General features: G+C 48.8%; 1 protein-coding gene and 4 non-coding genes across 5 annotated transcripts; all 5 read right to left on the reverse strand.

The window, feature by feature from the left end:
• Positions 1-890: 890 nt before the first annotated feature.
• Positions 891-24,689, reverse strand: RPL12 (ribosomal protein L12). Its single transcript, XM_063936193.1, has 7 exons — positions 24,541-24,689; positions 22,205-22,278; positions 19,620-19,718; positions 1,589-1,670; positions 1,248-1,334; positions 1,033-1,145; positions 891-946 (listed from the first exon to the last, which is right to left on the reverse strand). The coding sequence occupies exons 1-7, from the start codon at positions 24,575-24,577 to the stop codon at positions 941-943; spliced, it is 498 nt and encodes a 165-aa protein (XP_063792263.1). The 5' UTR covers positions 24,578-24,689; the 3' UTR covers positions 891-940.
• On the reverse strand, positions 1,387-1,511 carry LOC134953852 (small nucleolar RNA SNORA65). The gene has a single exon (XR_010185821.1). It is a non-coding gene; the product is annotated as a small nucleolar RNA SNORA65 (small nucleolar RNA).
• Positions 5,720-5,838, reverse strand: LOC134950158 (5S ribosomal RNA). Its single transcript, XR_010183201.1, has one exon. It is a non-coding gene; the product is annotated as a 5S ribosomal RNA (ribosomal RNA).
• Positions 13,194-13,319, reverse strand: LOC134953851 (small nucleolar RNA SNORA65). The gene has a single exon (XR_010185820.1). It is a non-coding gene; the product is annotated as a small nucleolar RNA SNORA65 (small nucleolar RNA).
• Positions 22,345-22,467, reverse strand: LOC134953850 (small nucleolar RNA SNORA65). Its single transcript, XR_010185819.1, has one exon. It is a non-coding gene; the product is annotated as a small nucleolar RNA SNORA65 (small nucleolar RNA).
• Positions 24,690-24,713: the final 24 nt, after the last annotated feature.

Below are 24,713 nucleotides of genomic sequence, written 5' to 3' on the forward strand. Positions count from 1 at the left end.
GTTCTCAAAACCGAATCTTATTGGCTCACGGATGTCACGTGTTTTGGATAGCCAATAAGATTCGGTTTTGAGAACCGAGTAAAACCGAATCCGCTCATCTCTAATTACAATTCAATGTAGCAACTCTGTTTTCCATGCATCCAGGTATAAATGATTTACTCCAGGCTGAAGTTAACCTGTGGCACCCCAGCTGCCACAGAACTACACATCCCAGCATGATGGTTGCTTTCTCCTGGTTTACTCAACAGGATTCAGTTGGTAAATTAGCCTCTCAGAGTAAACCTGTAGCAGGTGGGTACCAATGCTAGTCACTTTGTAGACCCCCCCCCCTTTTGCACAGAAGAGCAGTGACGAGTGGGAGCTCTTACTGATCAGCAAACATCTATGTTATGGTGCATACACTGAGAATCGGGCTAAACCCCAATTCTCACTATGCGACAGGGGCTAGGTCGGCATCGCAAGCACATAATGACTGCTTGTGATACGGACTATGTGCGATTTTGGCTAAGTGTCAATTTTGACTATCTTTTCTAAGAGATTGTCAAATTGACTTGCCTGCACAGCATCTAGGCTTGCGATGCCGACTGCACATCGGCATTGCAAGGTGACTCACCTTGCGATCTGCACTAACTTTACTTACGAATATATATATATATATATATATATATATATATATATATATATATATAGTCAAAATCGTAAGAAAATCTAACCGTGTGTACACACCATAACACCTCCCCCACCCTGCTCAGATTGTAATACACCAGCGCTGTTGTGTGTACAGAACAGAATACTTAAGCTTCTAAGAACACCCTTTTATGTTAGGACACAACTTCCCCACCACACATCAGAGAAAACACCCCCCCCCTGCAGGACACATAACAGGACACTTCTGTCAATTCAACTTTTATTGTATATTTTAGTTCTCTTCATAGCAGGTTTAGCTCTGTGGAGAGAAAGACAGACACCAGTTACACACAGGCCGAGGTACAGGGCAATATACAGTCTAGGCAGCTGCAGGTAAATACTTACTGCTGGGCATTCAACTGCACCACTGTTAATATCGTCGATGATATCATGTGGGTGTCTGCCGTCAACATTACAGCCAACTGAGTGAGCTGTGCCCAAGATCTCCTTAATCGTCCCTAAGGCGGAAAAATGCTGATTAACACCCAAGTCTGTAGTCCCCGCTAGAGCGCTGCAAAGCCGACCTGCTCCCCTATCACTGTGCATCAACAAGGCCTCACCTGAGAGTTCCCTAGCCAGGGAGCGGTGCCTCATCTGACGAGCGATGCTGATGATCTCATCCATGGTGATGTTGCCGTTGTGTTTGACTGTTCAAATTGAACGGAAAGAGTTAATGCAATCTGGGGCGTACGTCTGCGCAATTGTCTCCAATCTATCGGCACAGGGTCACTCACGGGTAGGGTGAACCTGTTTCCTAAGACGGAGTCTGATCTTAGCGCACCACTGGAATATACGCAGTCACGTCAGACTGTTATAGTGGCGGGTGGCTGCATCGGAAGCTTCCGACTCCTCCCCTTCCTCTCCACAAAGGAGTGGGGTAGATGTAAATGGGAGTACTTACTGTTCTTCTGCTTCTTCCTGTCGCGAGGAGGCTCCTTCAGGGCCTTGATGATCAGCGCAGACGCAGATGGCACAACCTCGATCTGTAAAAGAAATCAGGATTTTGGTACTTACCGATAAATCCCTTTCTCCGATTCCACAGGGGCCACTGGAGTGTAGTTACAATGGGGAGATAGTAGGTGGTATTGGTAGCTGGCACTTTAAAAATTCTCACACTGTGGCTAGCTCCTCCCCTACTATCTCCCCTCCAAGCCAGTCTACGTTAAACTGTGCCCGAGGAGAGCTGTAATAAACAAACCGTAAGGTAGAGGAGGTTAACGACGCCCTGTAAACCAGGCGAACACAAACTAAACCTGGAACAGAACCTGACAAAAAACCAGGCTAGCCTGAACCCAACAAGCAGTCATATGGTGATCTGCAATCGTTAATCAAACAAAAATCAGGAGAAACAGCGCTGGGCGGGCGTCCAGTGGCCCCTGTGGAATCGGAGAAAGGGATTTATCGGTAAGTACCAAAATCCTGATTTCTCCTTCATCCACTAGGGGCCACTGGAGTGTAGTTACAATGGGGACGTCCCAGAGCTCCCAAAAAACGGGTGGGAAAGCGCTGAGAGTCCTGTAAAAACTGCTCGGCCAAACAGTGATGCAGAGGCCGTAAAAGTGTCAAACTTGTAGAATTTGACAAAACGAATGTCGGTTTGACCAAGTAGCCGCCCGACAAAATATTCATGGAGACCCCGCGGGCGGCTGCCCACGAAAGTCTTACAATGCGCGTAAAGCGCGCTGAAATGGAAAACGGAGGTTCCCTAGTAACCGCCAAGAAGACTGTCTGATGATCAGATGTATCCAACTGTCCAGCATATGCTGGGGCCCCGGCTATTTAGTACGGGAGCATCATCCAGAGCAAAGAAGAAAAAACACTTCATCGAATAGCCTGAGACCTCTGTAGAGAGAGTTGACGAGCCCTGACAACATTCAGAGAGGATTGAAAACCACTAGTGTCAGATTTATATGAAAAATGGACCTCCCCTCTGGAAGAAACGACCGCTGAGGCCGAAGCCGAGCCCGGGGAGTTGCCAATAGAGTACTCCCTGAACAAGAGGCCGAACTTACGGCCGCTAGGCTAATCTCATTTGGAAGAAAAGCGAAAAAGGCAGAGACCTAAAATTCCGGTCAGTGTGGTTTGAAGCGCAGCGGAGCAAAAAACCTCCCAGAGAAACCAAAGATGAATGGTAACTGGAAGAAGGGGGAAAAAACCCCTTTTATCTTCATTATGTTCCATAAAGTTTTCCCAAAGTGGCAAAAGCGAGAAGAGGTAATAGACTTCTGAAATCGGAGCCCAGTAGGCCTAACCGAACTAGGGAACTCCTCCCTTCTGAGGTCTCGTGAACAGTCACACGGGTAACCGAAACCAGTGTAAAATTGAACAAGGAGAAAAAAGGAGCCTGTTGAAGTAGACAGTCCAGTCGAGGTAGGAGCCAAGGCTCCTCTACTGACAACAGGCGTATCTGTATCTTCAAGTCATGCGTGGCCCAACCAGCGCCACCGAGAGGACTAGCACGCATAATCCCCTCCTGTGTTACTGAACATGAAGTAGAAATAGAAAAAGGAGGCAGGATAGAATAACCAGAAAACTCCCCGGAGCCCTGAGGGCCTCCACGGCTACTGCCGTCCGAGAGTAATAAAGGGTTAACGAGTCAGTCAGAACGCCCTGAGGTCGATCCGAAATCTCCGCCCACAGCGGACCAGCTGACAAAACTCCGGGGCATGTTCCCTCACCCAGGAGTCTGACCTGGTGGCTTGATCTGGAAACAAGATTGTTGTCCCCCGTTCCGAGAGGAATGGAGGCGACCACTCATTACGTCGCAACTTGACTGAAGAAATAGAGTCTCTGGTGCCGAGGAATGAAAAAACCTCTGACGGACCGTGTTGAGAAACGTCTATGCGGAGCATAAATTGGATCTGTGTCGAATCAGAAGCTCGTGGATCCTCCGGATATTCAGAAGCCACCTAATGTACAGAGTGGGATAGTAGCAGTAAATTGTCCCATTAGGGAACCAACGTCACCCACTGCCCCTGAAAAAGAGTTATTCTGTTATCTTTCTAAACTCTGTGGGAGCGGAAGAGAGAAGAGTAAAGGACTTACAGTGAAAATGAGAATCCTGTTAAGGGGGAATCTGAGAAAAGCCTGTCCAACGGAAATCAGTAAACAGGCATCTCTGAAGACAAGGGACACGTAAAACTCCCTTTCTTGTTTAAACTAGCAATCACAGACTAAAAGGATTGTAAGGCCAGAATAGGCCTGTCCGAGCCACTTGGCTTCGGAACGTGAAAAGAAAACAAAGGCCTGAGAACTGTCCTAATTCAAATGATATGTGAAAAACAGGGATCAACACCCTTTGCGGTTAGAAACCTATGGAGCGCAGCCTGCAGTATGACTCTCTTGTCATCGTAAATCAGCCGACCTATGCCGAGGGACTCCTGAGACGGTTGTAACCGCCCAAGCCTTCTCCCATCGACCTGCGCCTACCCTGGGACCCTGCAGGTGTAATGGGTGTATAGGATGACATAAAATCAGACTGGACTGAGGATGTTGAACCTCTGCTTCAGCCTTTTTACCCTGAGAACCCCTGGCGACGAAGATATCACCCGTGTGGAGTCAAAAACCTGAAAGGGCACGAAAAAATCTAAAGGGAAGACCAGTAAAGGTCTGTCTTGGAGCTGGGGCAGTAGTAGGAGAAATCAAAGTGGACCTACCTCCATTGGTTCAAGAAATCCTGCAGAAAGTTCCTTCCCCAGAACCATCTGCCCCGTAGGATTTCATGTTTACTTGTCACTGTCGCAGCCCCAGAGGTCGTCGGGTTAAGACAGCCCAAGCGAAGATGCAGGGTCCGAGTCTGTAGACATGGAGACCTCCAAGGAACATAAAGCAGAATCGTGATTCTGACCTGTATCAAAGTATCAATTGATCCTGATGCGAAGCATCCTGTAACCTAGAGGACAATTGTTCCCCAACCTACCTGCTCCGGATACGGTAGAACCATGCTGCCGCATATGTCGATGGATCCCTGAGCAAGGTTGCCTCAGGAAAACGGCGGCTTGATGGACCGGCGATACACCGAGGTGTATACCCTAGAGAGGTTCTGATACCATCTCCTGCCATCTGCGGGGAAAAGATAGGAAAACAAACCTTGTTTGATACCTGATATTGTGTATTCGGGTGTCTGTCGGCCGCCTACCGGAGCCTGCCCAGCTCATCCGAAACTGAACCAGTCGCTGTCATTTTCGTCAATGGCGTGGAACCCTGATGGACTTGACGTGTCCTCCTCCTTTACCTGCAGTATCAGATGAACTGCTGTATTATGTACCTGTATATTCTGAGACACTGGTTCAGATCCACAGAAAACAGACATCAGTAATGCATGGAATGTTAGCAAAGTTTCTTTTTGGAAAGGTGTGTTTGGTCCCGCTGTGATTTGATCCTGTGACCTTGGAAACCAAAGTCCAAGGGCTTACCTGATGAGTTATTGTCTGGTTAATAGTGACATTACCTGCATCATTGATCAAACAGGGGTGTGCAGGTGCGTGGAGGGCGAAGCAGATGGCTCCGCCGCATACTTCACACCTAAGAGGGAATTCTTCGACTATCCCAGGAGAGACAAACGAAAGGAGAAAAGGTGGGTTAAATAAACAGAGCCCTACGTAAGGTGTGCACTATAATGTGTAGTGACCGATACGATTAAAATAAACTTTCTGGAGCAGCGGAGACCTGAACCAGCAACGCTGCGCTGTGGGACAGGAGTCTTAGCCCTAGGCTATAGGAGTTCTCCTTAAAGTTTTGTTTGGATTCAAACCCCTGTTCAGATACCCGCTACTAGCGTACTGAGCCGCAGCGCTATTTGTCTTATGCCTTACACGCATTCCACAATTACAAATAGCATTAGTAACTAGTGACAACAAGGAATAATAAAGGGAAGGCAACACCCCGCCCTGTATTTAGTGTACCGCTAATTAAGGTGCACCAGATGTTTCTCTGAGGTTCCGCTGGCTTTTCAAAATGGTGACCAGCCTGTGAGAAAGATGGGGGAAAATGTTATGTGCAAGATGTTGTTATTAGAAAACATTGCGGAAGTAGCCTACAGCACCTGGTATTCCCAGGCGGTCTCCCATCCAAGTACTAACCGGGCCTGACCCTGCTTAGTTTCCGAGATCAGACGAGATCGGGCGTGTTCAGGGTGGTGTGGCCATAGGCTTTTATCCCCTATATCTGGTATTTTATGGATTTATCTATATACATACCTACACGCACTTAAATATATATATCTATATATATATACATGCACAAACATAACTATATATGTATATATACACACACACCGTAGGTAAATAAATACTGCACAGTAGATCCTTTTAATTATTATTGAGCTGAGTCCCAGCTACTGTAATAGAGCAGGTTCCCTGATTTGCAAGTAGGAAAATGCTGGGTAGAGGACTCTACTGCAGGAGGAATGTATCTATATTTCAGCAGCCTGAAGTATCGAAAAGTTACAAATCCCAGAGCTGTTGCCTAGCGACGGGGAGACCTGGGAGCCCGCTGAGTAAAGCAGGTTAACTGTTAATATACCTGGGACTTTATTTGTATTTGTCTCTGAGTATGCAAGATTAGCCCACTGGGCTATAGGAGACACTGCAAATATGAAGCCAGGTCTGTGCATGGAGGAAATGGCCGCCAGAGTGAAACTCCTCTGGGCTATGCGATAAAATCTATATAGTGGATAACTGGATTAGTGCTGAGCCACTCTGACTATATCACATTCTCCTCAGCACCATGTGCATTAAACTCACATAAATGCCTATTACACTATAACAGTGGCCGGGGAGCGGAGAATGCTGAGCCCGCTGTACAGAGCGGGAGTTAGCTCCGCCCCCCGGCTATGGCGCCTTATTGCAAAACTAAGCGGGAAGCGAGCTGTACCCTCCGCTGGGCCTGCGAGTCACCGCCGGGGAGCGCTGAGCCCGCTATACAGCGCTAGTAGAGCCCTGTATCTGCTAGCCGCCGCCGGGGAGTGTTGCGCTGAACAGAGCGCGAGTCGCCGCCTGGGAGCAGGGAGCGCTGAGCTCGCTCTACAGAGCGGGACTTAGCTCCGCCCCCTCCGTACAAGGCGCCAAATTTAAACATTGCTTTGCGCTCGAGCGGGATCCCTGTGCCGGCTCTGTGAGTCGCGCTGAGTGGGGATCTGTGCGGGGGGTGCGGGGAGCTGGGGGAGCAGAGGTGCTCTAAAAACATACATAGCCACCACAAATAAAGTATACTTCACTCACCACTGTGTTCTTGGTGGATCGGCCCCGACACACGCCGCACGCAGCGGCGTCCAGCCGGAATCTTCTGTGGTGGGGTGGTCCCGACACAAGCCGCACGCAGCGGTGTCCGACCATTTTTTGATACTCACCGCTGCCATGCTGCCGGAATCTTCTGCTGGATGGAGTGGCCGCGACACGCGCCGCACGCAGCGGTGTCCGCCAACTCAGGAGAGCTCAGTGTCTCCCTCAGCCGGGGCCCATCCCTAGCCGCACGCAGCTGCGATGGGACCCCGCCGGCAGCTCCCACGGTGCAGACTGGCAGTGGCAGAGCTGCCAGTCTGAGTGTGTGTAAGAAAAATAAAATAATAAAGAAAAAAGAAGAAAATTCTTCAGCTAAACCCAAGTGAACCAGCTACCTCGGGCACTTAACTAAGACTGGCTTGGAGGGGAGATAGTAGGGGAGGAGCTAGCCACAGTGTGAGAATTTTTAAAGTGCCAGCTACCAATACCACCTACTATCTCCCCATTGTAACTACACTCCAGTGGCCCCTAGTGGATGAAGGAGAAAATAAGAATTTACTTACCGATAATTCTATTTCTCGGAGTCCGTAGTGGATGCTGGGGTTCCTGAAAGGACCATGGGGAATAGCGGCTCCGCAGGAGACAGGGCACAAAAAAGTAAAGCTTTACTAGGTCAGGTGGTGTGCACTGGCTCCTCCCCCTATGACCCTCCTCCAGACTCCAGTTAGGTACTGTGCCCGGACGAGCATACACAATAAGGGAGGCATTTTGAATCCCGGGTAAGACTCATACCAGCCACACCAATCACACCGTACAACTTGTGATCTAAACCCAGTTAACAGTATGACAACAGAAAGGGCCTCTTAAAGATGGCTCCTTAACAATAACCCGAATTAGTTAACAATAACTATGTACAAGTATTGCAGATAATCCGCACTTGGGATGGGCGCCCAGCATCCACTACGGACTCCGAGAAATAGAATTATCGGTAAGTAAATTCTTATTTTCTCTATCGTCCTAAGTGGATGCTGGGGTTCCTGAAAGGACCATGGGGATTATACCAAAGCTCCCAAACGGGCGGGAGAGTGCGGATGACTCTGCAGCACCGAATGAGAGAACTCCAGGTCCTCCTTTGCCAGGGTATCAAATTTGTAAAATTTTACAAACGTGTTCTCCCCCGACCACGTAGCTGCTCGGCAGAGTTGTAATGCCGAGACCCCTCGGGCAGCCGCCCAAGATGAGCCCACCTTCCTTGTGGAGTGGGCTTTTACAGTTTTAGGCTGTGGCAGGCCTGCCACAGAATGTGCAAGTTGAATTGTGTTACAAATCCAACGAGCAATCGACTGCTTAGAAGCAGGTGCGCCCAACTTGTTGGGTGCATACAATATAAACAGCGAGTCAGATTTTCTGACTCCAGCCGTCCTTGCAATGTATATTTTTAAGGCTCTGACAACGTCCAACAACTTGGAGTCCTCCAAGTCGCTAGTGGCCGCAGGCACCACAATAGGTTGGTTCAGATGAAATGCTGATACCACTTTAGGGAGAAAATGCGGACGAGTCCGCAGTTCTGCCCTATCCGAATGGAAGATTAGATAAGGACTTTTATAAGATAAAGCCGCCAATTCAGATACTCTCCTGGCAGAGGCCAGGGCTAGTAACATAGTCACTTTCAATGTGAGATATTTCAAATCCACCTTTTTCAATGGTTCAAACCAATGGGATTTGAGGAAATCTAAAACTACATTTAGATCCCACGGTGCCACCGGAGGCACCACAGGAGGCTGTATATGCAGTACTCCCTTGACAAAAGTCTGGACCTCAGGGACAGAGGCCAATTCTTTTTGGAAGAATATTGACAGGGCCGAAATTTGAACCTTAATGGATCCCAATTTGAGACCCATAGATAATCCTGATTGCAGGAAATGTAGGAAACGACCCAGTTGGAATTCCTCCGTCGGAACCCTCCGATCCTCGCACCACGCTACATATTTTCGCCAAATGCGGTGATAATGTTTCACGGTGACTTCCTTCCGTGCCTTAATCAAGGTAGGAATGACTTCTTCTGGAATGCCTTTCCCTTTTAGGATCTGGCGTTCAACCGCCATGCCGTCAAACGCAGCCGCGGTAAGTCTTGAAAAAGACAGGGACCCTGCTGTAGCAGGTCCCTTCTCAGAGGTAGAGGCCACGGTTCGTCCGTGAGCATCTCTTGAAGTTCCGGATACCAAGTCCTTCTCGGCCAATCCGGAACCACTAGTATTGTTCTTACTCTTCTTTGCCGTATGATCTTCAATACCTTTGGTATGAGCGGCAGAGGAGGAAACACATACACTGACTGGTACACCCAAGGAGTTACCAGTGCGTCCACAGCTATTGCCTGTGGATCTCTTGACCTGGCGCAATATTTGTCCAGTTTCTTGTTGAGGCGAGACGCCATCATGTCTACAATTGGTCTTTCCCAACGGTCTATTAACATGTTGAAGACTTCTGGATGTAGACCCCACTCTCCCGGATGAAGATCGTGTCTGCTGAGGAAGTCTGCTTCCCAGTTGTCCACGCCCGGGATGAACACTGCTGACAGTGCTATCACGTGATTCTCCGCCCAGCGAAGAATCTTGGCAGCTTCTGCCATTGCACTCCTGCTTCTTGTGCCGCCCTGCCTGTTTACATGGGCGACCGCCGTGATGTTGTCCGACTGAATCAACACCGGCTTTCCTTGCAGGAGAAGTTCCGCCTGGCTTAGAGCATTGTAGATTGCTCTTAGTTCCAGAATGTTTATGTGAAGAGACTTTTCCAGACTCGTCCATACTCCCTGGAAGTTTCTTCCTTGTGTGACTGCTCCCCAGCCTCTCAGGCTGGCGTCCGTGGTCACCAGGATCCAATCCTGAATGCCGAATCTGCGGCCTTCTAATAGGTGAGCCTTCTGCAACCACCACAGAAGTGACACCCTTGTCTTTGGTGACAGGGTTATTCGCAGGTGCATCTGCAGATGCGACCCTGACCATTTGTCCAACAGATCCCTTTGGAATATTCTTGCATGGAATCTGCCGAATGGAATTGCTTCGTAAGAAGCCACCATTTTTCCCAGGACTCTTGTGCATTGATGTACTGACACTTTTCCTGGTTTTAGGAGGTTCCTGACCAGATCGGATAACTCCTTGGCTTTTTCCTCTGGAAGGAAAACCTTTTTCTGAACCGTGTCCAGAATCATTCCTAGGAACAGCAGACGAGTTGTCGGGATTAAATGGGATTTTGGAATATTCAGAATCCACCCGTGTTGTCTTAGCACCTCTTGAGATAGTGCTAAAGCTGTCTCCAGCTGTTCTCTGGACCTTGCCCTTATTAGGAGATCGTCCAAGTATGGGATAACTAATACGCCTTTTCTTCGAAGAAGAATCATCATCTCGGCCATTACCTTGGTAAAGACCCGAGGCGCCGTGGACAATCCGAACGGCAGCGTCTGAAACTGATAGTGACAGTTTTGAACAATGAACCTGAGGTACCCCTGGTGTGCGGGGTAAATCGGAACGTGTAGATACGCATCCTTGATGTCCAAGGATACCATAAAGTCCCCTTCTTCCAGGTTCGCTATCACTGCTCTGAGTGACTCCATCTTGAACTTGAACTTTTTTATGTAGAGGTTCAAGGACTTCAGATTTAGAATAGGCCTTACCGAGCCATCCGGCTTCGGTACCACAAATAGAGTGGAATAATACCCCTTTCCTTGTTGTAATAGGGGTACTTTGACTATCACCTGCTGAGCGTACAGCTTGTGAATGGCTTCCAACACCCTCTCCCTTTCGGAAGAGACGGTTGGTAAGGCAGACTTCAGGAAACGATGAGGAGGATCCGTCTCTAATTCCAACCTGTACCCCTGAGATATTATCTGCAGGATCCAGGGGTCTACCTGCGAGTGAGCCCACTGCGCGCTGTAATTTTTGAGACGGCCCCCCACTGTCCCCGAGTCCGCTTGAGAGGCCCCAGCGTCATGCTGAGGTTTTTGCAGGAGCCGGGGAGGGCTTCTGTTCCTGGGAAGGAGCTGCCTGTTGGTGTCTCTTCCCTCTTCCTCTGCCTCGTGGCAGGTACGACAAGCCCTTTGCTCTCTTATTTTTGTAGGAGCGAAAAGGCTGCGGTTGAAAAGTCGGTGCCTTTCTCTGTTGGGGAGTGACTTGAGGTAAAAAAGTGGATTTCCCGGCAGTAGCCGTGGCCACCAAGTCTGATAGACCAACTCCAAATAACTCCTCCCCTTTATACGGCAAAACCTCCATGTGACGTTTTGAATCCGCATCGCCTGTCCACTGTCGTGTCCATAAGGCTCTTCTGGCTGAAATGGACATAGCACTCACCCGAGATGCCAGTGTGCAAATATCCCTCTGTGCATCACGCATATAGATAAATGCATCCTTTATTTGTTCTAACGACAGTAAAACATTGTCCCTATCTAGGGTATCAATATTTTCAATCAGGGATTCTGACCAAACTACTCCAGCACTGCACATCCAGGCAGTTGCTATAGCTGGTCGTAGTATAACACCTGCATGTGTGTATATATTCTTTTGAATAACTTCCATCTTTCTATCTGATGGATCCTTAAGTGCGGCCGTCTCAGGAGAGGGTAACGCCACTTGTTTGGATAAGCGTGTGAGCGCCTTGTCCACCTTAGGGGGTGTTTCCCAGCGCGCCCTAACCTCTGGCGGGAAAGGGTATAATGCCAATAACTTTTTTGAAATTATCAACTTTTTATCAGGAGCAACCCACGCTTCATCACACACGTCATTTAATTCTTCTGATTCAGGAAAAACTGTTTGTAGTTTTTTCACACCATACATAATACCCTGTTTTACGGTATCTGTAGTATCAGCTAAATGTAACGTCTCCTTCATTGCCAAAATCATATAACGTGTGGCCCTACTGGAAAATACGTTTGAATTTCTACCGTCGTCACTGGAATCAGTGCCCGTGTCTGGGTCTGTGTCGACCGACTGAGGCAAAGGGCGTTTTACAGCCCCTGACGGTGTTTGAGGCGCCTGGACAGGCATTAATTGATTGTCCGGCCGCCTCATGTCCTCAACTGACTGTTTAAGGGAAGATAAACCATCACGTAATTCCACAAATAAAGGCATCCATTCTGGTGTCGACCCCCTGGGGGGTGACATCTGCATATTTGGCAATTGCTCCGCCTCCACACCAATATCGTCCTCATACATGTCGACACCACGTACCGACACACACCGCAAACTCACAGGGAATGCTCTAATGAAGACAGGACCCACTAGCCCTTTTGGGGAGACAGAGGGAGAGTCTGCCAGCACACACCACAAAGCGCTATATATACAAGGGATATCCTTATATTAAGTGCTCCCTTATAGCTGCTTTAATATATATATATATATAGCCATTAATGTGCCCCCCCTCTCTGTTTTACCCTGTTTCTGTAGTGCAGTGCAGGGGAGAGACCTGGGAGCCGTTCTGACCAGCGGAGCTGTGACAGAAAATGGCGCCGTGTGCTGAGGAGATAGGCCCCGCCCCTTTTTCGGCGGGTTCTTCTCCCGCTATTTTTCCAGTCAGGCAGGGGTTAAATATCTCCATATAGCCCCTATGGGCTATATGTGAGGTATTTTTAGCCTTGTATAAGGTTTATATTTGCCTCTCAGAGCGCCCCCCCCCAGCGCTCTGCACCCTCAGTGACTGCCCAGTGAAGTGTGCTGAGAGGAAAATGGCGCACAGCTGCAGTGCTGTGCGCTACCTTATGAAGACTGAGGAGTCTTCAGCCGCCGGTTTCCGGACCTCTTCACGCTTCAGCATCTGCAAGGGGGTCGGCGGCGCGGCTCCGGGACCGGACTCCACGGCTGGGCCTGTGTTCGATCCCTCTGGAGCTAATGGTGTCCAGTAGCCAAGCAGCAAATCCACTCTGCATGCAGGTGAGTTTACTACTTTCCCCCTAAGTCCCACGTTGCAGTGATCCTGTTGCCAGCAGGACTCACTGTAAAGAAAAAAACCTAAACTAAACTTTCTCTAAGCAGCTCTTTAGGAGAGCCACCTAGATTGCACCCTTCTCGTTCGGGCACAAAATCTAACTGGAGTCTGGAGGAGGGTCATAGGGGGAGGAGCCAGTGCACACCACCTGACCTAGTAAAGCTTTACTTTTTTGTGCCCTGTCTCCTGCGGAGCCGCTATTCCCCATGGTCCTTTCAGGAACCCCAGCATCCACTTAGGACGATAGAGAAAGAGCATTAAGTATATGTTCAACTAACATCCTCCACTCCACAGTCATCCACACTGCGGTCGTCATATCCCCAGTCTTTCGGCACAGACCCAATCACGAGAGGAAAGAGCCTGTTACCTAAGCTGGGGTTTGCTCTCAGCTCACCACTGGATTACACTAGATCACAGACAGACCAGCATAGTGGCGGGTGGCTAATTAACTTCCATAATCAGACCTTGTAAGACATCTGCATGCTGAGATCACGTGTATAACCCTAGATACACTAGCTGCTGCAGGAAGTACCTGTCAGATTCCCTAAACCGCTGATAACCTATACATGCTTGCCTCAGCCATTTCCACTTTAGTTACTTCTACAGCAATTTTACAAATAAACCCATCTCCTCACACTAAAGCCAATGAGACCAGGGCTCTTAATCAGTCTGGACAGTGCGCATGAAAAGGGTGTGTGGACTCACAGTATGCAGGGCACCAAGCCGAGCGCTGCTCAGCCAGACCAGGTTTCTGTGTGGCCATCCCAACCAGCAGCCCCTAAGCAGTGTTCATTCAGCTCTGCATGAGCCGTTCCCCAATGTATAGTATGGGGACAGTGAATCTAGCATGTGTCCTGGACATAGGTCTGTTTGTCTTCCCATAAGGCATCTCTGCAAATGCTATTATAAAAGGGTCTGATCTCCTTTATACCATTCCAGACTAAACAGTTTAATGAGAGCACCTAATGCCCAATGCTGAAGCCGAGCTGAATGAAGCATCTAGATCTCATTTATCCAGGAGACCATGAAATGACCGCTGCCAAGTGGTTTGCTAGGAGCAACTCCACTTTATCTCGCAGGTTTGACCCATCTCCCTTTAAAATAAGAATTTACTTACCGATAATTCTATTTCTCGGAGTCCGTAGTGGATGCTGGGGTTCCTGAAAGGACCATGGGGAATAGCGGCTCCGCAGGAGACAGGGCACAAAAAGTAAAGCTTTAGGATCAGGTGGTGTGCACTGGCTCCTCCCCCTATGACCCTCCTCCAAGCCAGTTAGGTACTGTGCCCGGACGAGCGTACACAATAAGGGAGGAATTTTGAATCCCGGGTAAGACTCATACCAGCCACACCAATCACACCGTACAACTTGTGATCTAAACCCAGTTAACAGTATGATAACAGCGGAGCCTCTGAAAAGATGGCTCACAACAATAATAACCCGATTTTTGTAACTATGTACAAGTATTGCAGATAATCCGCACTTGGGATGGGCGCCCAGCATCCACTACGGACTCCGAGAAATAGAATTATCGGTAAGTAAATTCTTATTTTCTCTATCGTCCTAGTGGATGCTGGGGTTCCTGAAAGGACCATGGGGATTATACCAAAGCTCCCAAACGGGCGGGAGAGTGCGGATGACTCTGCAGCACCGAATGAGAGAACTCCAGGTCCTCTTTTGCCAGGATATCAAATTTGTAGAATTTTACAAACGTGTTCTCCCCTGACCACGTATCTGCTCGGCAGAGTTGTAATGCCGAGACCTCTCGGGCAGCCGCCCAAGATGAGCCCACCTTCCTTGTGGAATGGGCCTTAACCGATTTAGACTGTGGCAGGCCTGCCTCAGAATGTGCAAGTTGAATTGTGTTACAAATCCAACGAGCAATCGACTGCTTAGAAGCAGGCGCACCCAACTTGTTGGGTGCATACAGTATAAACAGCGAGTCAGATTTTCTGACTCCAGCTGTCCTGGAACATATTTTCAGGGCCCTGACAACTTCTAGCAACTTGGAGTCCTCCAAGTCCCTAGTAGGTGCAAGGCACCACAATAAGCTGGTTTAGGTGAAACACTGACACCACCTTAGGGAGAGAACTGGGGACGAGTCCGCAGCTCTGCCCTGTCCGAATGGACAAACAGATATGGGCTTTTTTGAGAAAAAACCACCAATTTGACACTCGCCTGGTCCAGGCCAGTGCCAAGAGCATGGTCACTTTTTATGTGAGATGCTTCAAATCCACATATTTGACTGGTTTTAAACCAATGTGATTTGAGGAATCCCAGAACTACGTTGAGATCCCACAGTGCCACTGGAGGCACAAAAAAGGGGTTTGTATATGCAATACTCCCTTGACAAACTTCTGGACTTCAGGAACTGAAGCCAATTCTTTCTGGAAGAAAATTTACAGGGCCGAATTTGAACCTTAATGGACCCAATTTGAGGCCCATAGACACTCCTGTTTGCAGGAAATGCAGGAAACGACCGAGTTGAAATTTCTTTGTGGGGCCTTCCTGGCCTCACACCACGCAACATATTTTCGCCACACGTGGTGATAATGTTGTGCGGTCACCTCCTTTCTGGCTTTGACCAGGGTAGGAATGACCTCTTCCGGAATGCCTTTTTTTTCTTAGGATCCGGCTTTCCATCGCCATGCCGACAAACGCAGCTGCGGTAAGTCTTGGAACAGACATGGTACTTGCTGAAGCAAGTCCCTTCTTAGCGGCAGAGGCCATAAGACCTCTGTAAGCATCTCTTGAAGTTCCGGGTACCAAGTCCTTCTTGGCCAATCCGGAGCCATGAGTATAGTTCTTACTCCTCTACGTCTTATAATTCTCAGCACCTTAGGTATGAGAAGCAGAGGAGGGAACACATACACCGACTGGTACACCCACGGTGTTACCAGAACGTCCACATCTATTGCCTGAGAGTCTCTTGACCTGGCGCAATACCTGTCCCGTTTTTTGTTCAGACGGGACGCCATCATGTCCACCTTTGGTATTTCCCAACGGTTTACAATCATGTGGAAAAAACTTCTCAATGAAGTTTCCACTCTCCCGGGTGGAGGTCGTGCTGAGGAAGTCTGCTTCCCAGTTTCCATTCCCGGGATGAAAAACTGCTGACAGTGTTATCACATGATTTTCCGCCCAGCGAAAAGTCCTTGCAGTTTCTGCCATTGCCCTCCTGCTTCTTGTGTCGCCCTGTCTGTTTACGTGGGCGACTGCCGTGATGTTTTTCCCACTGGATCAATACCGGCTGACCTTGAAGCAGAGGTCATGCTAAGCTTAGAGCATTATAAATTTACCCTTAGCTCCAGTATATTTATGTGGAGAAAAATCTCCATACTTGATCACACTCCCTGGAAATTTTTCCCTTGTGTGACTGCTCCCCAGCCTCTCAGGCTGGGCTCCGTGGTTACCAGCATCCAATCCTGAATGCCGAATCTGCGGCCCTCTAGAAGATGAGCACTCTATAACCACCACAGGAGAGACACCCTTGTGGATATTGGGTTATCCGCTGATGCATCTGAAGATGCGATCCGGACCATTTGTCCAGCAGATCCCACTGAAAAGTTCTTACGTGAAATCTGCCGAATGGAATTTCTTCGTAGGAAGCCACCATTTTTACCAGGACCCTTGTGCAATGATGCACTGTTTTTAGGAGGTTCCTGACTTTGCTCGGATAACTCCCTGGCTTTCTCTTCCGGGAGAAACACCTTTTTCTGGACTGTGTCCAGAATCATCCCTAGGCACAGCAGACGTGTCGTCGGGATCAGCTGCGATTTTGGAATATTTAGAATCCACCCGTGCTGATTGTAGCAGTATCCGAGATAGTGCTACTCCGACCTCCAACTGTTCCCTGGACTATGCCCCTATCAGGAGATCGTCCAAGTAAGGGATAATTAAGACGCCTTTTCTTCGAAGAAGAATCATCATTTCGGCCATTACCTTGGTAAAGACCCCGGGGTGCCGTGGACAATCCAAACGGCAGCGTCTGAAACTGATATTGACAGTTCTGTATCACGAACCCGATGTACCCTTGTTTAGAAGGGCAAATTTGGACATGGAGGTAATCCTTGATGTCCAGGGACACCATATAGTCCCCTTCTTTCCGGTTCGCTATCACTGCTCTGAGTGACTCCATCTTGATTTGAACCTTTATGTAAGTGTTCAAAGATTTCAGATTTAGACTATGTCTCACCAAGCCGTCTGGCTTCAGTACCACCATATAGTATGGAAGACTAATACCCTTTTCCTTGTTGTAGGAGGGGTACTTTGATTATCACCTGCTGGAAATACAGCTTGTGAATTTTTTTCCCAATACTGCCTCCCTGTTGGAGGGAGCCATTGGTAACGCAGACTTCAGGAACCTGCGAGGAAAAGATGTCTCGACTCTCCAATCTGTACCCCTGGGATAATACTAGTACGATCCAGGGGTCAACTTGCGAGTGATACCACTGCGCGTTGAGACTCTTGAGACTACACCCCCACCTAACCTGAGTCCGCTTACACGGCCCCAGCGTCATGCTGGGGACTTGGCAGACGCGGTGGAGGGCTTCCTTTCCTGGGAAGTGGCTGTCTGCTGCAGTCTACTTCCCTTTCCTCTATGTCTGGGCAGATATGACTGGCCTTTTGCCCGCTTGCCCTCATGGGAACGGAAGGATTGAGGCTGAAAAGACGGTGTCTGTTTCTGCTGAGATGTAACTTGGGGTAAAAAGGTTGGATTTCCAGCTGTTGCCGAGACCCCCAGGTCCGTTGGACCGACCCCAAATAACTCTTTCCCTTTATACGGCCATACTTCCATGTGTCGTATGGGATATGTATCACCTGACCACTGTTGTGTCCATGACATCTTCTGGGAGATATGGACCACGCACTTATTTTGATGCCAGAGAGCAAATATCCCTCTGTGCATCTCACATACATAAATATATAATGCATCCTATTAAATGCTCTATATCAATCAAATATTTTCAGTCAGGGAAACCGACCAAGCCAACCCAGCACTGCATCTCCAGGCTGATGGCGATCGCTGGTCGCAGTATAACCACCTTATGTGTGTATATACTTTTTAGGATATTTTTCCAGCTGCCTATCAGCTGGCTCCTTGAGGGCGGCCGTATCTGGAGACGGTAACGCCACTTGATAAGCGTGTGAGCGCCTTATTCCCCCTAAGGGGTGTTTCCCAACGCGCCCTAACTTCTGGCGGGAAAGGGTATAACGCCAATATTTGCTATCGGGGTAAACCCACGCATCATCACACACTTCATTTTATTTTATCTGATTCAGGAAAAACTACAGGTAGTTTTTTCACTCCCACATAATACCCTTTTTTGTGGTACTTGTAGTATCAGAAATATGTAACACCTCCTTCATTGCCCTTAACGTGTGGCCCTAATAAGGAATACGTTTGTTTATTCACCGTCGACACTGGATTCAGTGTCGGTGTCTGTGTCGACCGACTGAGGTAAATGGGCGTTTTTAAAGCCCCTGACGGTGTTTCTGAGACGCCTGGACCGGTACTAATTGTTTGTCGGCCGTCTCATGTCGTCAACCGACCTTGCAGCGTGTTGACATTCTCACGTAATTCCCTAAATAAGCCATCCATACCGGTGTCGACTCCCTAGAGAGTGACATCACCATCATAGGCAATTGCTCCGCCTCCTCCAACATCGTCCTCATACATGTCGACACACACGTACCGACACACAGCACACACACACCGGGAATGCTCTGACAGAGGACAGGACCCCACTAGCCCTTTGGAGAGACAGAGGGAGAGTTTGCCAGCACACACCAAAAAAACGCTATAATTACATAGGGACAACCTTATATAAGTGTTTCTCCCTTATAGCATCTTTAATATATTTATATCGCCAATTTAGTGCCCCCCCTCTCTGTTTAAACCCTGTTTCTGTAGTGCAGTGCAGGGGAGAGCCTGGGAGCCTTCTCTCCAGCCTTTCTGTGAGAGAAAATGGCGCTGTGTGCTGAGGAGATAGGCCCCGCCCCTTTTACGGCGGGCTCGTCTCCCGCTATTTATTGTATTTAGGCAGGGGTTAAATATCTCCATATAGCCTCTGGGGGCTATATGTGAGGTATTTTTAGCCTTATATAGGTTTACATTTGCCTCCCAGGGCGCCCCCCCCAGCGCCCTGCACCCTCAGTGACTGCCGTGTGAAGTGTGCTGAGAGGAAAATGGCGCACAGCTGCAGTGCTGTGCGCTACCTTTAGAAGACTGCAGGAGTCTTCAGCCGCCGATTCTGGACCTCTTCTTGCTTCAGCATCTGCGAGGGGGCCGGCGGCGTGGCTCCGGTGACCATCCAGGCTGTACCTGTGATCGTCCCTCTGGAGCTTGATGTCCAGTAGCCAAGAAGCCAATCCATCCTGCACGCAGGTGAGTTCACTTCTTCTCCCCTCTGTCCCTCGTTGCAGTGATCCTGTTGCCAGCAGGAATCACTGTAAAATAAAAAACCTAAGCTAAACTTCTCTAAGCAGCTCTTTATGAGAGCCACCTAGAATTGCACCCTTCTCGGCCGGGCACAAAAATCTAACTGGCTTGGAGGAGGGTCATAGGGGGAGGAGCCAGTGCACACCACCTGATCCTAAAGCTTTACTTTTTGTGCCCTGTCTCCTGCGGAGCCGCTATTCCCCATGGTCCTTTCAGGAACCCCAGCATCCACTAGGACGATAGAGAAAATCCATTATCTCCAGAACCAAGAAGTTTTAGCAGCTCCCGAGACATTACCTGAGCCTGTCTGTTCTGGATGGTCAGCTTGACGGTGATCCTCAACCCCTTCCAGTCACCGGTAGCCTTGGCAATGTCATCACCAACTTTTTTGGGAGACTGAAGAAACAAAACAAAAATTAGTTGGGTTATTTGCAGTTTCCACCAAGTTGTAAGATTTTTGCGCAAGACATTTGCCAGGTTCCAATACAGACTTCATAACAGTTACAAGAGTAATAAGAATACACCCCACAATGAGGAAGCACAAGGGGAAGATTCCCAAGAGGGGTGATGGGAAGTTGTACAACAGCTCTAGGAGAACCTGGAACGCTATTTTTTTTCTTCTAGAAGTCTCATCTGTGCCCATTAAACTTGCAGAAACAGAATGAGACAACACAACAACTTGGTCCATTTAGTCTGGCCTAAACACATGTACACACTACATTTAATATTTGCCAGGAGCCAAATAACCTACCAGGATATTCTTGGATTGTGGGAGAACACATGCAAGCACAGGGAGAACATACAAACTCCACACCATGGCAGGAATTGAACACATTCTCAGTGATGTGAGGTGGTAATGCTAATTACACCAGCCACACTACTCAGTCCTCAAGACACTAACAGTCAAGGTTTTAAGGATAGCCATTGCTTCAGCACAGGTGACTTAATTAGTACCTTAGCCCTTTTGATTTAACTATCTGTGCTCAAGAATGGTATTCCTAAAACATGCCTCAAGTACAGGGGGGCAGATGTATTAGGCCTGGTGAAGTGGTAAGTGCAAGGTGATAACACACCAGCCAATCAGCTCCTAAATGTCAATTTACATATTTGAGCCGATTGGCTGGTGCGTTATCACCTTGCACTTACCACTTCTCCAGGTTTAATACATCTGCCCAATGATCAGCATGGGTGCGACCACCTCCTAATGCCATTCATTCGTATGCCTACATTCAGTAATTTAGATCAGCTTGAGACAAGTCATTTGATAAAACGCGTACTCTATAAAGCACATACAATCTGACTAGATTGCTTAGATTCAGCAAGATCGCTGGTGCTAGATTGGCCTGCATGCAGGCCAATCTAGCAGGTCGCTCACTTCACCTGCTGGGTGAAGTGAGCGCCCGCCCCCCCCCCGCAAACTCAGCACAGATCGCGCTGTGCTGAGTGGCGGGAGAGGTGTGCTGAGCGGTTTGCTCACCACACATCTCTCCCGCGTCGGCCCGTCTATATGGACCTTTACTCTTACTTTTCCTACGTTTTATAACCTCTACTAACAAGGTCAAAACCATGAAAGTGCGAGATTAAATTCTCTGCCACCCCCTACAGTATTCTGTTACTGCAAGTGGGCGCGACAACTTCATTTCAGCTCGTTACCCCCAGGGGGTAGAAAGTTGAAATGCACTTGAGACCCATCTGGGCACCCAAACTTGTCTTTTCACGCTCATTACTTTAGGTCAGGGTGCTTTGCGAACCTAAACCAGAGTGTACAAGAAAATAAGGGATCCCTTCTGCGCTCATCCAACAACAATAAACAGTAATGCAATAAATGATAGGTTCCCAATGGATAAGTCTATGACTAAATTATAGTCTCTTTTAGTTCTTATACAAAGCGGAAGTGCTGGATGTAGGGAGACTCAATGCATACCGTACTCACAAGGAGTCGTAGTATGTCCCGCATGTAGAGGTGTCTTAAGTCGCTTGGTTCTTCTTTACCTTCTCCGAGGTGGAAAGTTCTTATCCTCGTAGTTGGATGACCTTAAATGCAGAGATCTGACCCATCTGGCTCCGCTACCGGTTCGCCCTCCCTGCCGTCCCCGGCTGCTGCGGGCGGTGGCACTGACTGGACGGGATACAGCGACCCGTCCAGTAAATGCCACCGCCCGCAGCAGCAGCCGGGGACGGCAGGGAGGGCGAACCGGTAGCGGAGCCAGATGGGTCAGATCTCTGCATTTAAGGTCATCCAACTACGAGGATAAGAACTTTCCACCTCGGAGAAGGTAAAGAAGAACCAAGCGACTTAAGACACCTCTACATGCGGGACATACTACGACTCCTTGTGAGTACGGTATGCATTGAGTCTCCCTACATCCAGCACTTCCGCTTTGTATAAGAACTAAAAGAGACTATAATTTAGTCATAGACTTATCCATTGGGAACCTATCATTTATTGCATTACTGTTTATTGTTGTTGGATGAGCGCAGAAGGGATCCCTTATTTTCTTGTGCATTGTGTTCCAGGGTGATTGAGTGATCATCTGTTGGTATCCCTACTGCAGCTCTCTGAGGCGCAGCAGTCCTCTACCTCCCCTTTTTTAGACTAAACCAGAGTGTAATGGGCGCATTTGATTATCTCCCCTCGATCTCCCGTCACATTAGACGGGAAATTGAGGGTGCGGTAACATTTGAATTCCCCCTTGAATTAAAACAAATGATTTCAAGCAAGTCAGCAATGGGCTCTACCTATAGAGCACACCAAGAAGTTTATTGGGAACTAATTGATAAAGTACAATCATTCGGCCAATGGCACCAACACTGACCGAACGCTGCTAATCCTGAATTGCCTGTACAGTTAGGTCGTTGTGGTATAGGGATAAGTAACTTACCAAGCCCAGAGGTCCGATTTTAGGGGCCAAAGCAGAGGTAGCTCCTACCTCTCCGCCTGTGCATCTCAGGATCACTAGAATAAAACAAAGTGTTAGAGGCAAAACGTCAGGTATGTACCAGTACCCCATTCACTCTGGAACAGTGTTCTCTGCCTTACGGCACAGGGCAGATCACATGCAGAGGAGCCCTGTTTCCTAAGACGAGGTTGCTATAAGCTCACCACTGGAATATACCCAGACACAGAGACTGGTATAGTGGCGGGTGGCTATGGGGGGGTCACAGCTGCAGTGCAAGGGGACTACAGGAACACCCTACATTTCCTATAGCACATACCTGCCGGAAACCGGAGCCATTCCAAAATCACATGAATGACAGCAGATAAAGAGTGAACCCCTTCAGTCAGATTTATTTAGTGCTTTGTGGAAACAGGAGAACACCGAGCTAACTGTCTAGCATGGTTGGTGTAATGGTAAGCATTGTTGCATCAAAACACTGGGGTCTTATGTTTTATTCCTACCACTGCCAAGTATGTAGTGTGTATGTTCTCCCATGGATGCATGGCTCTCCCCAGAATCCACGACAATACTGGTAGGTTAACTAGCTCCCAACAAAGACTAACCCTAGTGCGCATGTGTAAGAATGTGAGGAATATATATTGCAAGCTCCACTGGCACTGACGTAAACAGGCAGGTATCCTCTGTACAGCTCTGTAGAATGTGTACATTGTATAAACACCAGAAGACACCCCATAACTACAGCCAAAATGAAGGGGGAGATTTAATTTGATGTAAGGGGGAGAGTTACATCTACCACCATAACTCATCCCAGACTCAAAGTACACACTATCCATACCACTACTGTCACCCCTCCCCTTTGTGCATATCTTACAAGTCTACAAGTGTTAAGGTCCATATACATTAGACTGTCGCTCTGTGAGCGTCTAGCGTTTCCCCCTCCCGGGCCGGCTGGTAGCCACCTGTACACACTGAACGATATGACCGCTCATAACGCTCAGTGACGTCACGCCACCGCCGGCCATGCATGCAGCTTATGGACTACCATCCAGATAGAGCATGCATACACTGCCGACATCGACGATCGTTAACGACCCAAGGGGACACGCATCGGTCACTAGCGGCATACACACTTGCCGATAAAATGAGTGACATCGCTCATTGAGGGGGAAAATGAGCGATGTCGCTCATTTTATCAGTATGGGCCTTTAATAACCAGTAAGTGTACACACACACACACATTAAAAACAGACTACAAAGATTGTTATGAAATAGATCAACACAATACCCCAAATGGCATCTCCGTTACAGTCCGATTCCACATAAGGGGCACTATCCTGCAGCCGATCTGTGACCTATGGAGAATGTATACCCCCCTACACCAGGATGCCGTACCCCTGGCACACTATGGCAAAGCTGTGTACACATTACACGATACAGGCAACAGTGATATCGCCTTAGGCCACACACGGCAGCCAAGCAGATCCCACTGAACAGGACCCTCTTGGCCGGGAGGGGGGTTCTGTGTGCACATGTATCCTGCAGAATAGGATCTGGCCAGAACAGTGTGGCACAGCATATGTATACACATCTAAATCCCGTCCTGCTGTCATCCAGCCCAACCACAGCATGCTGCAGTCTGATACAGCGGCGGCAGGACTGCTGCACATGTGCATAGGCGCCCACGTGCATTCTCCTTGCCTTAGCCCCAGCCTCCACACCAAATATAGTGCACATATACCCTGAACGATATTTAGTGACCGCACCCCACCACCAGCCCGGACAGGCATGTACAGACGACAGAGGGGGTCGTTACCGACCCACAAGAACACATCATTAACAGTGCATACCCAGTTGACATTACGCACAGAAATCATTAACGAGATCATTGTGCATATAATTATAAATTCTTGTCTAATGAGCGCGCAGCTTAAAATCACATACCTTGGCACACCCACCATGAGGGACACCAACTGCAGCACCATGGGCACCAACCAGGACACCAGATCCCCCCAGGAAGGGCCACAGCAGTATCCCAGGGGGAGAGATCCCAGTACTTCACTCTACAGACCTAACACCTAGTCACATGCCCCTGTACTACAGTAAATACGGTACCCCCGGGATGACCTGCTAATAGGAGAGTTACGGTGTAAGAACAAGAGGCCTTAATCACCTCATGGCCGGGCCCCGGAGATCACACAACCACCCAGGAGACAAGTACCGTGAGAGCCGCCAGACGCCCAGCTCCAGCGCTGCGGCCTGCCCGGGGGTAGGGGGGGCTCCGCCCGCCGGCTCACACTCCCCGGCCCGGCCTCACCTACCAACTTTAATCTCGGTGGGATCGAACTTGGGCGGCATGCCTGCGGCGGGCGGGGGGGCTGCGCTTCACTGCGGCCGGTGTCGGTGTCGGATGAACCCGGATTCGGGACGACCGAGGATACAAGTTGCACCTTCACCAGCTGGGAAGCGGGACGAGAAAGAGGGAGGAGCGCAG

Source organism: Pseudophryne corroboree, chromosome 8, assembly GCF_028390025.1.
Source record: "Pseudophryne corroboree isolate aPseCor3 chromosome 8, aPseCor3.hap2, whole genome shotgun sequence".
NCBI lineage: Eukaryota > Metazoa > Chordata > Amphibia > Anura > Myobatrachidae > Pseudophryne > Pseudophryne corroboree.